We start from the raw sequence: 22,127 nt of genomic DNA, 5'->3' as shown, positions 1-22,127 counted from the left end.
TGGCTTGTGGCCCAGTGGGATTGGCTTGTATATCAAGTCACCCGTGTGCTTCAGTCTCTTTGTCTGCTTAATAATGTTTCCTCCTTGTTATCATGTAGCAAAACAAATTCTTGAATAACCAGAAATAACACCACACTGTGTCTTATCCTACTTCCTTCAATGTGTGTTAGATAAAAATATATCCACATGCTTTCAGTGAGTAGCTCATCATAGCAAAGTAGTGAGCAAAGGAAGCTACTATTTCCTTACCAAGTATAAAATACTCACTTATCTGTGTTTTTCCAACTTACCTATGTATGTGGCATCAAGTCACAAATGCCTTACAGCGACCTCAGCAAGGGGCTTTCAAGGCAAGTAAGAGAAGCAGAGGTGGTTTGCCATTGCCTTCCTCTGCACACTTACTTGGTAGCTGGTGTCCTGCTGCAAGTCTTTGTTGGGACCATGTGTTAAGAATTGTGTAGTGTTGAGATGGGGGAATAGTAATACATTAGGTTCTGAAAGGGCTCTTTTTGCAAGTTATTTGTAAGTGTTTGTAGTAGTAGTAGTAGTAGTAGTAGTAGTAAAGGAGTCAAATTTCAGAATAATTACTGTGCTGCTTGGTAAAATCTATATAACTAGCTTTTTTAAAAACAATCCCTTTATATGATCTTTTTTTTTCTTTCGTCAGATGTCTATTAGCCAGCAACAATCAGGAAGAGGCGTGCCTTGCTTAAGATGTAGAGGAACGTGCACAGGCTTTGAGCCACATTCCTGGAGGTAATAAATCTATTCAATGTGTTGCATTTACCCAGCTTGGACTGAGTTTATAACAACTATACTCAAATATCAGTTACATTAGAAATAAGAATCTGATTCTACTACAATCTATGGCACGTTGGGAAGGGGTGACTTTAGTGAGATGTAATTGCTACTAGACTATGTTATAAGTTCACTAATGGATCTGAAAAAAAGTTGTTAATACAACTTGTCAGGGACTGATTGCCTTGAGCTGGCTGCATCTTTGACATGCTATGTGGCATACCTCAGGAGGCTTCAGTTGGAGGGGAATAGGTTTCTTAGACACCCAAATCCCCCTCCTTCTCTTCTGCTCCTCTCCACTTTTCAGATTAGAAGCTAGAGCATCTCCTCCCTGGCCAGCTCCCTTTCTTCCTTAAGTAAGTTGTAGCAAACCATGTATCCACCTTGCTGTTCCGTGAAACCACTGTCCCTCATGAAGAAATGGGGACTGGAGGCACAGCCTCATCAGTTACCATCTCATTTTTACATTCCCCCTCCTCCCAAAGTGTAAGACCTTTCAGGCACGTATTTTGATGAGTAGTAATTAAAGGGGAAAGAAATGAAGAAACAAGCAGGGGATTTGACTTGTGAGAGAGTATCTCATTTTCTCACTATTTCCCGTTTCTCTTTCCTTAAAGCCCCATAGCCTCTCATCTTGTCCTGCCTCCTTCTTTCCTTTCCGCCCACCAGCGAACCTACTTTTATCTCCCCACTCCACCTCATCTTCAGTTTTCCCTTCTTCCATACCCTTTATAGTCCCTCCCTAGGAAAAGTCTTGCACTGTGTCAGCTGCTAGGCCTAGCACAATTGGAACAGTGGGGAACCTTCAAGGACTTACATAGGTACCTCATTTCCCCTTGTATCCTCTTCCTCACACTATTTCCTCTTTCTCCTAGTATCCCCCATATCTTCACCTTTTCCTGCTTCTCTCCTTCCTGCCTCCCCTTCTGGCCCCCATCTTCAGTTTCATTCATTTTTTATTATCTTTATTGTATATCTCATATTTCTTCAAAATGGGAACACAATTTCCATTTATTTTTTATTATCTTCAGTTTAGATCCCAACTTTTGCCAAATGGGAACCCAAATATCATTCTCTTCTCCTCCATTTAATCCTCACACCAATCCTGTGAGGCAGATTAGGCTGACTGTGTGTGACTGGCCAAGGTCATCCAGTGATATTCTATGGCAGACTGGAGTTTTGAACTTGGTCCCCTCAGATAATAGTCTGAAGCTCTAACTACTACAATACACTGGCTTTCATGGGGTGGGGGGGGCGGGGTGCTGCTGCTGAAGAACAGTAGCAAGCAGCTAGGCCTGGGTGAGTCATGCAAGTAGGGTGGTAGCAAGTTGCTGGGTGCTTGCTGCTGTCCAGAGTCCTCCCTTAAAGGCCAGAACTAGGAATGCCAGTCCCCCACCAGGGGCAAGGGATCCCCCACTCCCACCCCCACCCCTGTTTACCTGGCCAGCGGGGGGAACGCCTCTCTTGGGGTGCACCCCCTGGGTGACACGGTGTGCCGTCAGACAGCTCAACATGCTCCTGTGCTCCACAGTGGTCCAATTCGGGCCAAATCGGCCTAAATTCAGGCCAACTCACCCCTTTGAGTAGTGCAGAAGTGCTCCAAGGACAGCCTGTGACCCGTGCAATGACATCACTTCTTGGAAATGATGTCATTTCACAAGCTGGGAGTGCACGCATGTTCTGCGCATGCAACATGAGAAACTATAAGGTGAGTGCTAGGCCTCTGATCTCCTGCAGGAGGGGGAGTCGGGGGACCTGGCAATCCTAGCCAGAACATCCCTGGAAAGGGCTCTGGCGCTCCCCTTGCCTTTTAATGACAGAAATCTAGGCTTCAACTGGCAATGCTGTTGTGATTGCCTAGCAATGGCCATAGAGGGCATTTGTTTCTTAAAGCTACAGACACTGTGTTTACTATGGGCAGGGGTTAACCCCTTTTTTTATGTTTTAGATTTTTCTAGAAATCTGGTGCATTTATCAGATAGTCTGTCTTATGTGTTCATGGCTCCAGTCTCTGTATTTAAGTATCTACAGATTTGGCCATGTTGAGAATGAGATATACTAATTAGGAAATTGATTTATTCTAAAGTATTCTAAAGAGAGTATTCTAGTATTCTAAAGAGAGATTTGGCGAGGTTATCTTTCTTTTTCTTGCCCTGTAAATCCTTGTAGGCCCCAAACTTGTTAATTCTGTACTCTCTCACTAATGTAGCTTAAGTATATATTTTTTTAAAAACTCACTTGTCTATTGTTTTTGTTTATTCTATCTGAATTTATAGAAGGTGGAAAAAAATCATTAGGCCATTAATGAAACAGTTTTAAAATAAATACAGTTCGCTCAGCTAAACAGATAGGGAAAAGCAGATATTGTATGTACTTCCTTTAGTCAATTCCATTTCTTCAATTTTTTTCTTTACAGATTTCCAGGATTTAGTCATTGACCTTGTAGTCCTTAGTTTGTGGCTTTGTGCTTTGAGTCATTACACTGTTCTTTTGTCAAAAGGTCAGCGTATATAAATTTGTGTCCCTTTGCTCTTTCTGATAGTGGGTAATAGTTAAGACATTCCAGTCAAAGGACACCAGTCTTTCAGCAGTTATGTCATCTTTCAAAAATGTCACATTCTTCAGGCCTCCACTCCCAAGGGTACAGTTTAGAGTGACTCAAATGACCCTTCTGAATGAAAATATTCAGGCCATTTGATGGATCTCTTCAGCTGGCATTCTCAAAAACTATCAAGTATGTCATGAATGTGGGTTGTTTTTATTTCAGTGAGAAAACATTTTCAGACTAGCGATCCAAGATGCATATAAAATGCAGAATCCTTCCTGCCTTTCTTTTTGGAGTAACATTGATTGCAGATAGGTTGTCTCCCCCAACGATGACCTTCTGTGCCATGCCAGAAACTCAAGGATTCCTTGTGATGGAAAAGCTCCTTCTCTCTATGCATTACATTGCCTGGTTTTACTTGTTTATACATTGTGGGCTAGACTTTATTGTTTTGTCCTTGAGATTTCTCATTTCTACTTTAGAAAGTAAGTAATGAAGAACTGAAAGAAAATACTAGGGTTTTATATTTGGTTGTCTGTTTACATGAAGTTGGATAAGAGCTCTCTCCTGATGAATCCTTGGAATTTTTCAGTGTTTATCCCAAAATAAGGGATTTTTTAAAAGATATGAGCAATGTTTCTCAGTTCTACTTTACTACTCTTCCATGATTCCATTATGCCTTTAGGTCTGCTCCAGTTAATAGAATAATAAAATGTTAACAGAATGGAGCTGAGGAAACGTGTTCATTCCTTTAATAAAAACACCTGGATTTGGGGGAAGGTATTGTATGGTACAAGCTATCTTCAGGAGAATTTTTTTTTCAAACATTTACCTTACTGAATGAGCAGCAATGAAATCATGGGATATTAGTGTCAGTGTTAGTGGCAAGCTCATCTGACAACTACTTTTCCCTCTTATTTCTGCATTTTGGATGCAGCTGGCAGTTTAGAGCAGGAGCTTTTTGGCAGGGAGGGGGAAGGAAATTCACTGCAACTTTGACTTTTTTTGACCAGTTGCTGAGGTAAGACCTGACATGCATCAAACACACAAAAAAGAAAAAATTCAGACACTGAGAACAGATTTTGGTGGGGGGAAGGCTTCCCTGAAAGAAAAAAAGTTTCCTTTTCATAGGAACATGTCATCACATTTTCAAAATTAATAAAGCTGTAAACCTCCCAATAAACAAAATGTGTTTGTACCCAGGTTTTTCCCCTTCCTGTAGGAACGCATCAATACTCTAGTGCAACATAACAAAGAAAATCTCTTCAAACAAATAACTTCTTCCATGCCAAACCATAATATATTTTTCTTTAAAAAGTTGGTTGCATCATGCTTTATTGGAGAACTGAATGACCACAAAGGAAGAAAAGAGGCAACAAAGGATAAGTGCAAAGAAATCCAGTGGCTTAATTTTTATTTTTTTGGTGTATTGCAACTTGTTTAAGCCACAGCTCTTTTCTGACTGAGAGCTGCTACAATTGCATACTCCAAAGTTGGCTGTGAGTGACAAGCAAGAACTATAAATAATCTAGTGCCTTAATGACTGCATTACCCACAAGTATGATACTATCATGGCAAAAAGATGGGCTTCATTTCATTAAAAAATATAAGTCATTTTTACTGTGGACCACTCTGCAGTGTGCTTTCAGAAATGCTTTTAAAAGGAGCAATCTGGATTGAAGTCATTGGGATGTCGATTCCATTTGCTACTAGCGATAGTGCCAATATATCATCCTACCCACATAAAAACACATGCTCGGCTTCACCTACATTATGGCTACTCCAAAGCCAGGAAATACTTTTTAATAACCATGATGGTATTACCTGCTGTTGATGCAAGTGGTTGCAATATATAAAATCCGAAACAATATATGCTCTGGCTTATGACCTGCAAAGTAGAGAAATATAAAATTTAAGCATGCCTTGTTTGGGGCCGAGTTCTCTCAGACTCAAGCCAAGCACATTGTAAATTTGCCATTGTGTTAGAAGAAAAGATGTCTCAAGGAGTTCTGAGAATTTTCATAATAGAATTGTCAGTTTTGAGGACATATTTTGTAGGGTACATGTCTGACCAAGCATGATTAGATCATATGGGCAGATCCTGGAGAGCCGCTTTGGTGTAGTGGTTAAGAGTGGCAGGACTCTAATCTGAAGAACCGGGTTTGATTCCCTGCTCCTCCACTTGAAGCCAGCTGAGTGGCCTTGGGTCACTCACAGCTTCTCAGACTTCTCTCAGCCCCATCCACCTCACAGGGTGATAGTTGTGAGGATAATAATAGCACACTTTGAGTGTGGCATTAAGTTGCCCTGAAGGCAACTTAAAAATCGAATGTTGCTGTTGTTATTATTCTGGGCAGATGTGTACAACCAGCTATAAGACAAACAGCCTTCTCCCCACACCATTCTCTGCTGAGGTGGAAAGGACAGAATGAAGACACGATCCCACCCACCCACCCACCCCACATTGTTTTAAAAGTAACCTTTGGATTGCTCAAGGTTGACTCAGCCTTCCATCCTTCCGAGGTCGGTAAAATGAGGACCCGGTTTCCTGGGGGTAAAGTGTAGATGACTGGGGAAGGCAATGGCAAACCACCCCATAAAAAGTCTGCCAAGAAAATGTTGTGATGCGACATCCCCCATCCCCCCCATGGGTCAGTAATGACTCAGTGCTTGCATAGGGTGTCAGAACTGTGGCTAGATAATGTCCTTACTCCAGACTACCTTCTGCAATCAGACAAAAGCCCGTTGTTTTCAAAAGTTTACTGAAGAAAGAATTCATTATAGTCCACGGGCCTAGATACAATATCCAGGCTGGTACACGTGTATTGTTACGAATGACAGGCAAAGCATGAGGTACAAAGTATCAGAACCCAGCAGGCCCAACCTCCCCCCATAGTTATCAAAACAATCCCTTTGAAGCTGAGAAAGCGAAAGTTTCCCAAGGCTGGAGAAGCGATAGCCAAAACAATCCTCTTCCGTGAGATAGCTGCTGGGAACATCTTGGCACCTGGGAATAAAGCACTTAGAATACTGAAAGAATTAATATGGAGTCTCTTTGGTTACGTACATATACTTTAACCCTGACATAGGGGACTACTTTTACTTTTTACCTTTTTTTGGATCACATATACTTCAACCCTGACATTCTGCCTCCTCTAAGATGCCCCTCCCCCAGGCTTGAACGGATACCAAGTGTGAAATGTTCTGACAAGTCTGGGTGCATGTACATGTGAAGAGTGCACCCATTCATCAAACCCAGAGTCAAAATCCTTCCATCTGATAAGGTAAAATAACTGGTTCCATTTAAGTTTAGAGTCCAAAATTTGCTGTACTTCGTAATGGGTTTGATCATCAGTTAAGGTTGGTATGGGAGGGGCCCGAGCATGCCAGTGGTCTGCTGCTGGTGCTTTTTTCAAAAGACTGACGTGGAAGGTATCATGAACGTGGCGCAAATTCTTTGGCAAATCTAAGGCAACAGTCACTTTGTTGATCACTTTTCTAACAGGAAAGGGTCCCAAAAATTTCAAAGCTAGTTTGCGGCTGGTTTGCGTTACTTTCAAGTTCTTTGTGGACAAGTAAACAAGATCTCCTGGTTGCAAGTCCCATTTGGCCGCACGATGGCGGTCGGCGTATTTTTTGTAATCTCGTTTGGCTTTGTCTAGATGCTGTTTAATTAGAGTCCATTGTTGAGCAGCTTCCCCCCACCAATCCTAAACGTCTTTGGCTGTAAAAGTAGGAGGGGGGGAGTGCTTCAAACGGGAAGGGTTTGAAGTGAAAACCATAAACGACCTTAAAAGGAGTCTCTCCAGTAGATGCATGTACACTGTTATTATAGGAGAATTCTGCGAGAGGAAGCAAATCGATCCAGTTGTCCTGTTGAAAGTTAATATAACAGCGGAGGAATTGTTCTAGTATTTGGTTAGTTTTTTCCGACTGCCCGTCGGTTTGTGGGTGATGGCTTGAACTTAAACCTTGCTCAATACCCAGAATTTGTAAAAGCTCCCGCCAAAAGTTGGCAACGAATTGTCCGCCGCGATCCAAAATCACCTTTGATGGAAAAGAATGCAGTTTTACAATGTGTTTTAGAAAGATATCTGCCAGTTTTCTAGCTGAAGGTAGAGTGGTGCAAGGTATAAAATGAGCTTGCTTGGAGAATAAATCCACTACAACGAAAATACAGTTGTGACCTTTGGAGGGGGGTAAATCAGTGATAAAGTCCATGGATATTGTTTCCCATGGTCTGCTTGGAGTTTCTAGAGGTTGCAATAGTCCTGGTGGTTTGCCTTTGCGGGACTTGGCACTGAGGCAAATGGGGCAGGACGCTACATATTGGGAAACGTCTTTGCGCATGCCCGGCCACCAAAATTGGCGTTGTACTAGATGAAGTGTTTTCAAGTACCCATAGTGTCCTGCCGTTGGGGCATCGTGACAGCGTTGTAAAACTTCCTTTCTTAGACTTTTGGGTACATAGAAGCGATCTCCCCAAAGCCATTCTCCTTGTTCAGATTGTTGCAGTTTGTCTTTGGGTACGTTTCCCCCCTCCTTTTCCACTTCAGCTTTTAGTTTTAGTCTCCACCCCTGATCGGGTTGAGGGGGTTGGGTTGTGCGGCTGCACGTGGTCACCACTCCCCCTAATTGTGTAGGCGAAAAGACGGTGTCTATTGTCTCCTCCCTTTTGCTTTTGTGCTGGGGCATGCGTGATAGAGCATCGGCAAGAAAGTTAGTTTTGCCCGGTAAAAAGTTTAAAGTGAAATTGAATTTGGAAAAGTATTCCGCCCACCGCAGCTGTTTAGCATTTAGTCTTCGGGGGCTGCGTAAGGCTTCTAAATTTTTGTGGTCCGTCCATACCTCAAAGGGATGACGGGCTCCCTCCAACCAGTGTCTCCAGGTGGCAAGTGCTGCTTTTACAGCGAAAGTTTCCTTCTCCCACACATTCCAATTTCTTTCTGTTTCAGAAAATTTTCGGGACATAAATGCGCATGGCTTAAGTTTTCCATCCTCCCCCCTCTGCAAAAGTACGCCTCCAATCGCGGTGTCGCTGGCATCGACCTGTACCACGAAGGGGCGATTCTCATCGGGGTGCTGTAGGACGGGTTCAGAAACAAACTGCGTTTTGAGGTGGTTGAACGCCGCCTGGCACTCTGGCGTCCAGCTTAATTTGGCACCAGGTTTTTTGGCTTGCTCTCCCTTGTCTTTGGTTTTCAATAGTTCGGTTAGGGGAAGCGAGATTTGGGCAAAGTTTGCTATAAATTCTCTGTAAAAGTTGGCAAAGCCCAAGAAGGATTGTAATTCCTTGCGGGTAGAGGGTGTTTGCCAGTTTTGGACTGCTTGTACTTTACCCAGGTCCATCTTCAACCCATCTTTAGAAATGCAATAGCCTAGATAAGTGAGTTCTGTTTTATGAAACTCACATTTGGATAATTTGATGGGCAATTTGTTACACATTAGAGTGGTCAGAACCTTTTTTACAAGCTCTACATCTTCTTCTTCCGATTCAGAATAAATTAACACATCATCTAAGTACACTACTACTCCTTGGTATAAAAATTCATGTAGTACTTCGTTGATCATGGACATGAAAACCGAAGGGGCCCCAGCCAGGCCAAATGGCATAACTAAATACTCAAACTGGCTGAGGGGCGTGTTAAAAGCGGTTTTCCATTCATCACCTGCTTTGATACGAACGTGGAAGTAAGCATCTTTTAGATCCAATTTTGTAAAGATCTCACCTTGTGCCACGACGTTGAGTAAATCTCTGATGAGTGGGATGGGGTAGGCATTGCTGGAGGATATTGTGTTAAGTCCCCGGAAGTCCATACAAAGTCTTAATCCCCCATCCTTCTTTTTCACGAAAAGTACTGGAGCCGCATGCGGACTGTTAGCGGGTCTAATAAATCCTCTTTGAAGATTGATGTCAATGAATTTACGAAGTTCTTCCCTCTCGTTAGGGCTCATGGGATATAGTCTGCCTTTAGGCAAAGAGGCGCCTGGAAATATCTCTACGGCACAGTCCGTCCTTCTATGGGGAGGTAAGGAATTGGCTTCTTCTTCAGTGAAAGCTTGAGTGTAAGCTCTGTATTGTTTTGGTATTTGGTTGATTTCTTCTTGAGTGAGAAGAGCGTGTTCAGTGAGGGTAGGATTAGTACCCCAATTTTGATTCCAACGGTGATTTTTACAAGTATCATGGGTGAACGTGATACTTCCAGCTGCCCAGTCTATGTAGGGGTTGTGATCCCACAACCATCTGCTTCCCAGAATCAATGGATATTTAGCGGTGGCACTAATTACAAACGATCTCACTTCCCAATGTTGCCCCATGCCTGTTATGACTGGCGCGGTTTCGGTAGTGACCGGATTCATGTTAGTGCCATCCATTTGTTCGAAAATAACTGGAGTTTCCAATTCTTTAATGGGAAGTACTAATCCATTCACTAGGGCTGGAGCGATAATGTCTCTAGAGCAACCCGAGTCTATAAGAGCTTGAACACGGATGTGCATCTTTTTTTCTGGATTCACTAATGTTACTGGGATGAAGAGTATGGACCCTTGCGGTCTGTTCAAAGTAGGAACTGACTGAGGTTTGATCTGCCGTTTGGGTCCTTTTACGACAGATCCATTTCATTTCCCGAGGTAGGACTCTCTGGATTTTCCTCCCCAGTTAGAGCTGTTGAATCATAGTCCATAATTTCTTCTAGCTCTAACCCTCTTTCGGGAGGATTTCTACGAGGAGCTCCTCTGCCTCTTGTTGTTCTAGGAGCTGGTGTCGGGTGCGGTGGCGCCGGGTAGGCTGTGGGGGTTGGACATCTTAGTTGGAGCGGAGTTCTTTGCACAGGCCGGTACGGACATTGCGCTGCAAAGTGACCGCTTTGGCCACACTGCAGGCACAATCCTTGTTGCCATCTAGCATCTCTCGCTCCTCGGGTAGCATATCCAGCACCTCTGCCTCCTCTAACGATAACTGAGGAGCGCTTTTGACCCGCATGTTGTTGTTGTTCCACTAAACGAACTTCTAGCATGCGGTTTTCTACTTCACAAGTCAATTGAATTCACCCCAGTAAGGTGGGAGGATTATCTTGCATGAGGGCTCTATCCAACAACTTGGGATTCATGCCTTGTTTGAACAGAATTATTTTGGTCGATTCCTCACACCTTGGGCATTTGGCGGCAAGCTGTCGGAATTTTGTAACATAGTCTCTAGCCGACATGTTGCCTTGCCTAATGGACTGCAGTTCTGTTCGAGCTCTCGTCTCCTCTAAAGGGTCTTCATATTGAGCTCGCAGTGCATCCACTAGTCCTTGAAGCGTATTTAACTCAGGGGCCCCTATATCATACAGGCCTACATACCAGTCTGCAGCTTTTCCTTGGAGCCGAGATCCCAAGTGTTCGATTTGACTGGCTTCATCTCTGAATAGATGTCCCCATCGATTGAAAAATTGCAGAGCTTGCACTAGGAAAAATCCTAATTTGGAAGGATCCCCATCAAATGTGGCTTCTAACTTTACCCATCCCATGGGTAATTCTTGCTGCCTGGCCACGGGCGCCGGTGCCGGGTAGTAATCAAGTGGTACGGGTTGCGGCTGAGGTTGAAACAGAGGCTGTTGGGGCCTCGGCTGAGGTAGCCGTGGAGGAGGGCCCCCCGGAATTGGATGTAGCGGGGGGGTCCCCTTGGTGCCGGTAACATCGGCGCTGGTTGTAATGGTGCCGGCTGCCCCGGTAAGGGTTAGACGGGGGGTGTACCTCGTGGCGCAGGCAAGAGCGGAACGGGCTGCAGCGGGGCTGGGGATGTCCCTCTAGGCGCGGGCAAAAGCGGCGCTGGTTGCAATGGTGCCAGGAGTATCTCTCGTGGAGCTGGCAGCAATGGCGCTGGTTGAAGCGGCACGGGTTGTACTGGGTGAGGAGTGTCTCTTGGGATCGGTTTTCTTGGGGCTGGAGTCCCTCTCGGCCCAGGCATCAGTAGCGGTCGAGGAGTAGTCCCCCTTCCAATCGATCCCGGTATCGGAGAGAAACGCGGGGTGGCACCTCTTGGTAATGGCGCCAAAAGTCTTGGCAGAAAAGGTTGCCCGCCTCCCTGAGAAGTTGTTGGTGGAATATATGGCGGTGTGGTGTCGGTAACTTCTCCCAGAGGACGTCCTGGGGTACCTCTCGGGGTTGTCGGAGGTTCCTCTATAGGTACTCCCCCACCATCTCCGTTCTCTTCTACTTCTTCCTCTGAGTCCGGCTCAGGGCAGGGATCCTCTGGTTCAGGACAGGGATCCTCTGGTTCAGGGCAGGGGTCTTCTGGTTCAGGGCACGGATCCTCACCTAAGTTTGGATCTGGCGGTTCATCCGGTTGTTGCGGTATACCCTCTACCGGAAGCGGTTGAACTGGACCCCCCCCCTCAGTCCTGGGGATATACTTTTGTAGGTTAGACAGGCTCCGCTGCACACTTGCTGGCAGCTCCCGATTTTCTTCCGAACTTCCAACCACGAGTACGGATAGTAGGTGAACTGCATGGGCCAGACTCTCTTCCATGCCTGTCAGCCTTTCCTCTAAGATTTGCACGCGATTCATATTTCTTTCAGTATCGGGATACTGAGGTGGTTCCTCGGTGGCTTGCGAGGTATCCACATATTCCGTGTACGATTCCGCACAGGCTGCCCCGGGACAAGGCTTTATTTCTCCCATACCTTGGGCCTCTGCACCTTGCTCTTCCTGGGACCTCCCTGCCAAGATCCCTTTCGCTAGTCCCGTAACCGCTGAGATTCCAGCGTCAATCGCTACGGTTCTGCTTTGTAACTGTATCCACGAGTGTTCACTGAAGTCTTGTTGCCCCGACCACGGGGTAACTTCTGCATAGTCCCACTCCGCCTGGTCGGCTTCTCTGTTCCAGTAGTACCAAGGTTGGCTACTAGGATGTTCGGCAATTACTCCTAAACTCCACCGGCCGTCCATCGGGGGTTGCATGAACACGGTGCTTGCTCTTCTTTCTCTCACGTCCCGCGGCCTCGTGCCCCACTGCGTCGGAGTCGGCAAGAATATCAACGGATCTGCTGCGGCAATGGGCCGGGTATGCGTTCTGCTGGGAGCGATTGTATAGATTGTAGTAACAGCGGATCCTCTTCCCCTGGGAAGAGGTCTTGTAGATTCCAGTCCTTGAGAACCGGGGGAGGCATATGGATCAAACAAAGGGTCCCTGTCGGGAATGACTTTGGTATCCGTCTTCTCCGGCTTAGGCATTGGAAAAAGTGTGATTCGTAACAAAATGTCAGAACTGTGGCTAGATAATGTCCTTACTCCAGACTACCTTCTGTAATCAGACAAAAGCCCGTTGTTTTCAAAAGTTTACTGAAGAAAGAATTCATTATAGTCCACGGGCCTAGATACAATATCCAGGCTGGTACACGTGTATTGTTACGAATGACAGGCAAAGCATGAGGTACAAAGTATCAGAACCCAGCAGGCCCAACCTCCCCCCATAGTTATCAAAACAATCCCTTTGAAGCTGAGAAAGCGAAAGTTTCCCAAGGCTGGAGAAGCGATAGCCAAAACAATCCTCTTCCGTGAGATAGCTGCTGGGAACATCTTGGCACCTGGGAATAAAGCACTTAGAATACTGAAAGAATTAATATGGAGTCTCTTTGGTTACGTACATATACTTTAACCCTGACATAGGGGACTACTTTTACTTTTTACCTTTTTTTGGATCACATATTAAAAGCAAGTTGAATTGGGGTTCTCCCAATTAAATTCATGTTTAGCACACATATAAAGAAACTCTGAGTATAAGGTAGGGTCATATGTTCACCGTTCTTCTGGTGTTTAACTGCTAAAATTCCCTAGTCAGCAATTAGTTTTCCTAGAGAATCAGTTGGAAAAACAAACAAGAGGCAATAGGCCAGCGTGTCATTATCCACATGTTAAAGTGTGCTCTTGGCTCTGGAAAGTTCTTTTGCTAGAGACATCACTTTATCTCTGCCTACATGTAGGCAGTGGGTAAGAATGCCAATTTTGACTTGGAAAATTCCTGGAGACTTGAGATGATGCCTTGGGAAGGCAAAGTTTCAGGAGATGAGAGCTCTTTGGAAATGTGATTCCATAAAGTCTGCCCTCCAAAACTGCCACTTCTTCTATGGGGACTGATCTTTATAATTTGGAGATCAGCTGTAATTCTGGGAGAAGGCCAGGCCTCACTTTGAGGGTGTACTGGTAACTTAGCAGTTAGAGTGGCCAATTGGTATTCTTTGAAAGATTAGCTTTAATCAGTGACCACTTAAATTTGACCCTTCTAAAAGAGTTAGACCACCACCATTTCTCAAGCAATAATTGTGAAACTTATTTTGCAATTAAATGTGACAATTTTAACGTTTTGGAGTTGTCTGGATCTGTTTTCTATGTTTGGTGTGGTTAGGCTGCTTTCTTTGCTTTTGCAGTGCACTAACCTAGTCATCAGTGATTAATTTTTAGGCAGGGGATGTATGTGAAGTTCTTTCTCAATCACTGGGAAAAATGAGTTCAAGCCCTTTGTAGCACGGATGTCAAGTGCAGACTTTTTTAAAAACTACAAACTAGAGTTGCAAGTCCAAGGCTAGCCACCAGCAGGAGACTGCCATTGGGAGGGGTCCTAACCAACAGCATTGTGGTGGCCTGGTGATGTCACTCCCAGGTAATGCCATCACACAGAGGGAGTCATTCCAGCATTGGAATCTGGGCAAATGTTAGAGCATCACCCAACATGATGGCACCACTTCCAGTTTGTGCCAGAAGTAGTAAGGGTGGCAGGCCCTGATCCATGCATTTTACACATGCAAGCTCCAGAGGTCCTCTGATGGCGTCACTTCTGGTTAAAGCCAAAGGCGGTGGTTCTTTGGGGAGGGGGATTGGCTCCAAACACGATGTTTTTCTTATGTTTGGGGTTGATTTAGTCCCAAAGGGAAGCCATTGCTTCCAGTGTTAAGTGGATGTTACTGGAGGGCTTCTGGAGCACACACAAGAGCCATTTTCCCACATACCCCTGGGGTTCTGGTCTATTTCTCCCTCCTGTCCTCCCTTACTGGCAAGGCGAGCAGGCTAGGGGGCGAAAGGTGGGAGTGGGAGATCCCTAGCCAGAAGTGATATCATGGCATTGCCAGTGATCTTGCTTACACCCCACTTCTCATTTCCCTCACAATATTTCCGTCAACATCCAGATGAGCAGCAGTGGGGTGGGAGATCTCCTGCCAAAGCAGCAGACCTGGCCTCCTTGCTATAAAATGAAGAGCTGAAAAACTAAGATGAGTTAATTATCAGATGAGCATGTTTTCCCCTTCAAGAGCTCATTCACTTTTTTGGCATTGCAATTTTATGGGAAGAGATCTTTAACTTCTAGCATTCTAGCAAGTATTTAGGTTTTTTAAAAATGTACTTTGCAAATTTATTATACTGCGATGGTTGTTGTGGGTTTTCCGGGCTGTATTGCCGTGGTCTTGGCATTGTAGTTCCTGACGTTTTGTCAGCAGCTGTGGCTGGCATCTTCAGAGATGTAGCACCAAAAGACAGAGATCTCTCAGTGTCACAGTGTGGAAAAGATGTTGGCAGGTCATTTATATCTACTCAGGAGGGGTGGGGTTGAGCTGAGTCATCCTGTAAGAGTTTCCCAGGGTGTGGAATGCTAATGGTAGGAGGCTTCACTGTATCCTGAGGAGGTTCTTTTGCATATGGATTGGTGCTTGATGTGCTAATCTTCTCTGCAGGGCTATTGTCGGGTGTAGAGTGTTTTGTTAGCCTGGTGTTTTTCAGAACTGGAAACCATGCTCTGTTCATTCTTAAGGTTTCTTCTTTCCTGTTGAAGTTTTGCTTATGCTTGTGAATTTCAATGGCTTCCCTGTGCAGTCTGACAAAGTAGTTGGAACTAACAAAACACTCTACACCCGACAATAGCCCTGCAGAGAAGATTAGCACATCAAGCACCAATCCATATGCAAAAGAACCTCCTCAGGATACAGTGAAGCCTCCCACCATTAGCATTCCACACCCTGGGAAACTCTTACAGGATGACTCAGCTCAACCCCACCCCTCCTGAGTAGATATAAATGACCTGCCAACATCTTTTCCACACTGTGACACAGAGATCTCTGTCTTTTGGTGCTACATCTCTGAAGATGCCAGCCACAGCTGCTGGCGAAACATCAGGAACTACAATGCCAAGACCACGGCAATACAGCCCGGAAAACCCACAACAACCATCGTTCTCCGGCCGTGAAAGCCTTCGACAATACATTATTATACTGCCCTTGTCCAAAATGCAACCTCTGATAAATGGGATGAAATACAATCCTATAAAAAAATTAATTAACCTATAAAATTAAAAGCATCAAAGACCCAAAAGCAGTCAGTGCCAAAAAGCCAGCTATATATTAAACTGTGTGTTTATAAATATCATGATAAAATTAACAATACAAAAAATAGAATTAAAAAAAAAGTCAGCAATCTAAAGTCTTCAGTGAGTCTCTCTTTGACCTTGGTGCATTAAAAAACAAAATTAATGGGCTCTCTAAAAATGATGTCTTTGGTTTTGCTGGAAAGCCAAAAAATCATGAGAAAGTGAAAGGAACTTCACAACTGGGGTTGTTGCCTCTGCTAAAAGAAGCCTGTTATGTGTGCTTACCAGTTTCAGACTGATGAGACTAATTTCCACAGCTGATACTCACTAGCCGGTCTTAAGTCCTAGACAAGGTACCCCCTGGCAACCAAAGGGGGGGGGCTTACCCAGTTGCTGGCAGCCCCACATCACCAATGACACACTGGCGATGTGTGATATACCGGAAGATATGCTGAAGGCTTCAGAGGGTAAGTGCCAAGGTCACAATCCCCCATCGGGGGACTCAAGGGACCTGGCAGCCCTAAAATGAGGTTGCAGCAGGTGTGTACTAGTCAAGCTTAGGATAAAATATGATAAATGTGTTTGCGGTTCTGATGGTCTTTATATTCTGGATTTCTGATGCACTACAGGATTGTTTAGTCATTTAATGAAGAAAAAGCAAGCACGACATGGAGAGATACACTCTGCTTTAGGCATGCTGACCTTTTGACTAGACATGGGCACGATCGGAATTACAGACTGAAAATTGCCCCGATTTTGCCGTTGTGCCATTGGGACCGGGCTGATCGGTTCCGTCCACAGCTCCCGGTTCAGCGCTCGGGTGGGACGTTCTATCGGGTCTCGATCAGATCGATCGGTTTACTTTCGGGATTGCAGTCTGCAGACAGTCTGGCGTGAGCCATCTGTTTCCAAGGGAACAGAGCCCCATGGAAACGGAGCCTGGGGAATGCCGGAGCTGTTTGCCCTCCTTCTGTCGCCCTGGAAACGTGAATGGAAGCCCAGCTTTCCTTGATCAGCAGGGCTTCCTTCCAACCACAGAGCAGCCAGAAAAGCACACGCCCATCTCGTCCATTTGGGAGAAGAGAGGGGAGGGCGGGGGAAGGGGGTGTCCTTCTGTAGCCATCGGCACTCGAATCTCATCCCTGCAAAGCCTGAGAGGCAGCTCTTACAGCCAAACACAGCCCTCCTGCGTAGCAGACCCAGGCTTTATAAATAGCCATGTGCTGCGCAACAAAGTTTCACTTTCCGCTCATGGGTGGCCTGCTCTCGCTTGCCGCTTTTGGAGAGAGAAAGCGCAAGAGAGAGAGAGGGAGCTTTAGCTTTGGACTTCAGCAGATAGGGAATAGGGAGCTATCTCCTCTGGTTCCCCCCCCCCCCCATGACAGTACCGGCATACTCCCATGGGGACAGACCCCCCGCCCCCTGAGGGGAGGCAGCTCGCCGCCGCCTCCATGGGCCTGCCGGGCCCGGCGGCTGCCATCCTCCTCACCCACCATTCCTTTAGCGCTGGAAACCGCGGGGCGCCCTCCTGCATTGGCCTTCCCAATTTCCGATTCTGTATCGGAAACGGGACTTGATCGGTGAGGTTTGGGTACCTGGGTTCGACGCCGCTGCGGAATCACAATCAGCTAAATCAGGATTATTTTTTGGATCGTACCCATGTCTACTTGTGACCGTCTCTAAGCCAAATGCCGTCTAATATAGTGAGTCCTGCAGAGTGCTTGAAAACTTCTGGGTTCTTGCAATCCCAGACAGACACTTTTGCAAGTTTTATGAAGTTCCAGTGACAGCTATCCATCGCTAGTGGGTATGTTATGTTGAGTTTGATGACTCATGAGTGCTACAGAACTGCTTGCTGCATCTATTGCCCAATGCAGTTAGCTCAATTATATGGATCATTTTAAAAATAAAAAAGTACTGTTTAACAGGAGCAAGGCTTCTTCTCCACTTTCCATATTGTTCACTCTGCTCCTTGTCACCATTGAATATAGCTTTGATGTGTTCCTTTACGCCCTAAAGCTTCAAGTTGCTTTCAGTGCCAGTCAAATAGTTTTATGCCTCCCAATTTTCTCTCAATTTCCCCCCCCTCTCTTTTTGCCTTTAAGAACCTATGTAGGACAAAAAATTGCTTTTGTAGAATGGAATTTGTGGACGGACATAGAAATAGTTTCTTGACTCTTTACAACATTTTTAAAGCCTCTATGCACTATTTTTAGTTTTGAAAAAATTTCATAAATGAAACATAAAAACATTTTTGAAATGATATACCTTGGGGAGTGGAAGAGAAGAACAGGAATCCTAAAAAGAAGGCATTTGCCCTTGTTCTGTAACAATATTACTCTTTGGCAAGGCCAGTAGAAAGCAAACATTCTTTTGTGGCATCAGCCAATTGGAAATGAGCAGCCACATGGCAGATCTTTATTGGCACAATGGGGAAGAGGAATAGTGCCAAAGTAATTATACTCCACTCACAGTTTAGCTTTCTAATATACTACTTATGGATTTATAAACTGTAATACCCTTTTTTCGGCCTCTGTGAGAGACACTGGTTTCCCTGATGCAGTTATCACAACACAGGTTAATAAATCCCATTCTCTTTATTTGCTATCAGGTCAGGAGCTGTTTGGCAAAAACAATTCTAAATGTATTCCAGTGAGTTTGTCATTTGTAGTGAATGTAGTGGCCATGGAAAGGTTTTTTAAAAAATGCTTTTGTTTCAGGATATGTCCATCCTTTTTCAACAGTGGCTTAGAATGTTTTGCTCTCAGCGCCTAGCATTAGGTTCCTATTGCTAAAGTGGACTAAACACTAAAGCACCCATAATGCCTGGTAAGCCATGTTGTAGACAGGATTACCAGCTCAGCAATGGTAACCACTGAGGAACACAGAGGAAGGACAGAGTCTGGAATAGCATTGCACCAGTGCCACAATGTTACTTCCAGCATGAACCTTGAAGTGATGCAACTGCGTCAGGGCAATGCTCTAAGGTTTACCCCCAAACGCATCATAGAGTTTTGGGTGAATTCTACAGCATTGTCCCAATGTGGTAAGATGACGTCACTTCTGGGTTTGCACATATACCAACAAAGGGAACTTTGACTCTCAGAAGCTTAAACGCTGAAACTCTTGTGGTTTTTAAGGTGCTACTGGACTGGAGTTTTGCTGTTCCAACTGCAAACCAACACAGCTACCCACCTGAAAGTATAAAGCAGTGACTGGCACAGCCTCCATGAATTGATTTGTGAGCTAGAAACACCTCTAGAATTTACATTGCATTTGGAAGATATGCAAGCCACTGTTTCAGAAGAGGCTACAGAAAGAGGATTTGTGATGAACTTGTGCACCATTTGTCAGGCCTTATTAACAGGCTATACAAACTGCCACACTTGGAGCAGAAATGTACATTACGTATGATGAGGAGTCACAAATGGTATCCTCTTGTCAAGTTCTTCTCTCCCCATAATACGATATATGTGTCGTCATGATGCTGTGCATCTCCTTGCCTCCGCTGTGACAGTCAATAAATATTCATACCTTACAGTTTATATCAGTTGATTTAATTTCCTTTAAAGCTCAGTGTCATATCTAACAGTAAATTCCTATCCTACATGCGTACGAAGAAATTAGTGAAACAGGGCCAGACATGTCTCCAGGGATCCAGGAAAATGTTTTTTCTATGACCTCATTTTTCAAGAGAGGGCACTAACCAGATTATTAAGGGTTGTGCAGGTACACAAGGACTGTAGCACTGGCCAGGATAGCTGCAGTGATAGGACATGTGGACTAGAGTGCTGGAAGGGAATCAACACTGGCTCTGGAGACTCCAAAGGCTAGACAAACAAGAAGTGGCAGGAGAAAGATGGAAGCCAAGTCTGTGGGCCAAGTTCTGGCTGGGCCAAACTATGAAGAGATGGCAATGACTGCAGAATCTCTGGGATGTAATAAGGAGGGCAAGGGTTTGTGGTATCAAAGGATATAAAAGATGGAAGAACAGACAAGGAATGGGGCAGAAGGGGAAAGTTAGGGAACATAGGCAGAGAACCTAACAAGAATATGAGAGAGCTGGGGAGGGAACTAGAGGAGAGGAAGAAAAGGTGAGAGGCAACGGCTGTGGAATGGGGTGAGCCTGTTAAGTGAGTGCTGTATAAACAGTTGAAAAGTAATGGGTGAGGAAGGAGATGGGTGTGAAAAGTGAGGGGGAACTAAGGAAAGAAATGGTATTGTGGAGACTAGGAAAGTGATAAAGGAAAGCTGTGTAGGGAGGACACTGCAGTCAGGCAAAATCAAACGCTGCCTGTACAAACACATTTCTCTGTAGTGGCCTCTACCTTTAGAACGCCATACCTGAAGAGATCAGGAAAGTTCCCACTCTCCTGGCTCTGAGCAAACTGCAAAACCGAATTATTCTGGAAGGCATTCTTACACAGGTTGGTGTGTTGTTCTGCAGTAGAACAGCAGGATTTGAGTCCAGCAGCACCTTAGAGATCAACAAGATTTTCAGGATGTAAGCTTTCAAGAGTCAGAGGTGCCTTCTTCAGAGGTAATAGGGCTGTGCTGTAAGGAAATGATTCAAAGAGATGCTTTGATAAAGGGATAGGAACTGTAGACTACTGCTGCACACTGTTAATGTTTATTGTATCATGTCAAATTGCTTATTTTTTTAACATTGTTTCAGCTCTGTATGAGATTTCTGCTTATTTTCAAATCTCCACAGTCTATACCCTACTGTGTTGTTTGTTGAATGCCCCAGCTGTTGATTGTATTAAACCCACTGTGTTAATCCACCTTGAGTCTCAGTGAGAAAAGCACACTATAAATAACATAAATAAAAACTGAGGGACAACTGGATGGGTGAGAAATAGGGAGGGAGAAAGAACTGAAAAAAGTGTGGCAAAGGATTGGCTTGGGGGTGGGGGGAGTATGGTGGGTTAAATGTAGGGATAAACTGAAAGCGCAGTGGGAATAGTGACATAACCCTGTGGCTAGGGAAAGAGGAAGGAAAGTCAAAGCAGGGCATGAAGGGAGAGGGAGGAAAACAAAAGGAAGGGGACGGTGAGGTTTCCTGCTGCAGCTCAAGGAAATCTGAGGGTGTGGTTTGGGAATAGGAGGAAGCTCACCGGAGATGCCATGCTATAGAATCCACCCTCTGATGCTATCTTTTTCTCCGGGAAAACTGAAATCTGTACTCTGGAGATTGTTTGTAATTTCAGGCTCACCTGGAATTTGGTAACCCTGGGTAATGGGGATTGGTAATGGAGCAGAGATTTTTTTAAAAAGTAGAAGAGGAATATTAGAGTAGGTTAGAAAGGGGACAACTAGGGAGGGAAAGTGGAATTTGATCCTGAAAATCCACAAAAAAGATGCCATAGATTGATTGTTGACTCCCCCTGCCAAAGCAGTTCCATAGTATGCAGCCCATGTTTCAGTTTCCATATTGGGCTGAAATTAAAAAAATAAGAAACAAGATGTAAAAAAAATCTGCAAAATTTGTTGTAGGTAACCCCCCCCCTTACTACATCTGATAATAAACTAGCTGAACCTCATGTGGAAGGCACAAGTTGCTCGACACTGTCAGCCACAGACAAGGCGGGAGCCTCTGCATACTTGAACTCCCTAAATATGCAGAAAAACAAGATTTGGTTAAAGTTAACCAAACAGCTTGCTGAGGCCAAAATTGCTGAAAAAATTGCCATTCAGTTTTAAACACAAGGGAGGGCTTTTCTTCAGGCTCACTTACAGCAGGTTTTCTGGGTATTTGGCCCACAAGGATCAGATCTGCTTTGAGCTTCTCTAATTCAGCACTTGAAGGAGTTGAACCAAAGTGGCGTCTAGTTGGTGTCTGGTTTTTATTTCTATACTTAGAAAAATGCCCCATTTCTGCAGCGGGTTTTCTGGGACAGGAAAACATTAGCGATTTTGTCACTGTGCCTTTTGGGGGGGGGCACATGCATTACTATGGGACATTAGAGGGAGTTGTGGTTAACCTCTGCCTCCCCATGTACTTGTCCATCAATGATTGGAGCTCCAAATTTAGCAACATTTCTGTGTGTTAATTTGCTGACGTGTTCTAGAGGAAAACTTTAAAAACTGCGACTTTAAAAAAAATGAAACAACAATGTTGTATCACTGTTTAATTTTTTTAAAAAATTGGGAGAAAAGACTGAACTAAAAATACAGGAAACACAAAGATTCATTCACAAAATACCGTATATAGCTCATGTGAATGAAAAGATGATTTATTTCCTGCTGCTGAGGTTAGTGAGCTTCAAATTATGAGCTATAAAATAAAAATCAGGGTATGTATGCAGGGAGAAAAACTGAAAACCTGGTTGTAGGAGGTAGGATCAATTCTGCAGTAGGTGCAACCTTTCACTGAGCAGAATGTAGGAAGCAATTTGCTTCTTTAAGAAACAAGCTGCAGAGCATAGAGGGAACTCTGGGAAAGG

The 22,127-nt window shown here is 44.5% G+C and overlaps 1 protein-coding gene across 1 annotated transcript in view; it reads left to right on the top strand.

Annotated features, from left to right (window-relative positions):
- The window catches only part of LMCD1 (LIM and cysteine rich domains 1), a 69,609-nt gene that overhangs the window by 22,923 nt on the left and 24,559 nt on the right, over positions 1-22,127 (top strand). The window contains exon 2 of the mRNA XM_054978268.1: positions 668-756. Within this exon, the coding sequence (XP_054834243.1) occupies positions 668-756 (89 nt within the window). The remainder of the gene's footprint in view (positions 1-667; positions 757-22,127) is intronic.

The sequence above is a fragment of the Eublepharis macularius genome, chromosome 4 (genome assembly GCF_028583425.1).
Source record: "Eublepharis macularius isolate TG4126 chromosome 4, MPM_Emac_v1.0, whole genome shotgun sequence".
NCBI classification, from domain to species: Eukaryota; Metazoa; Chordata; class Lepidosauria; order Squamata; family Eublepharidae; genus Eublepharis; species Eublepharis macularius.
Note: the sequence above shows the minus strand (reverse complement) of the source record. Positions and strands in the feature narration are given on the sequence as shown.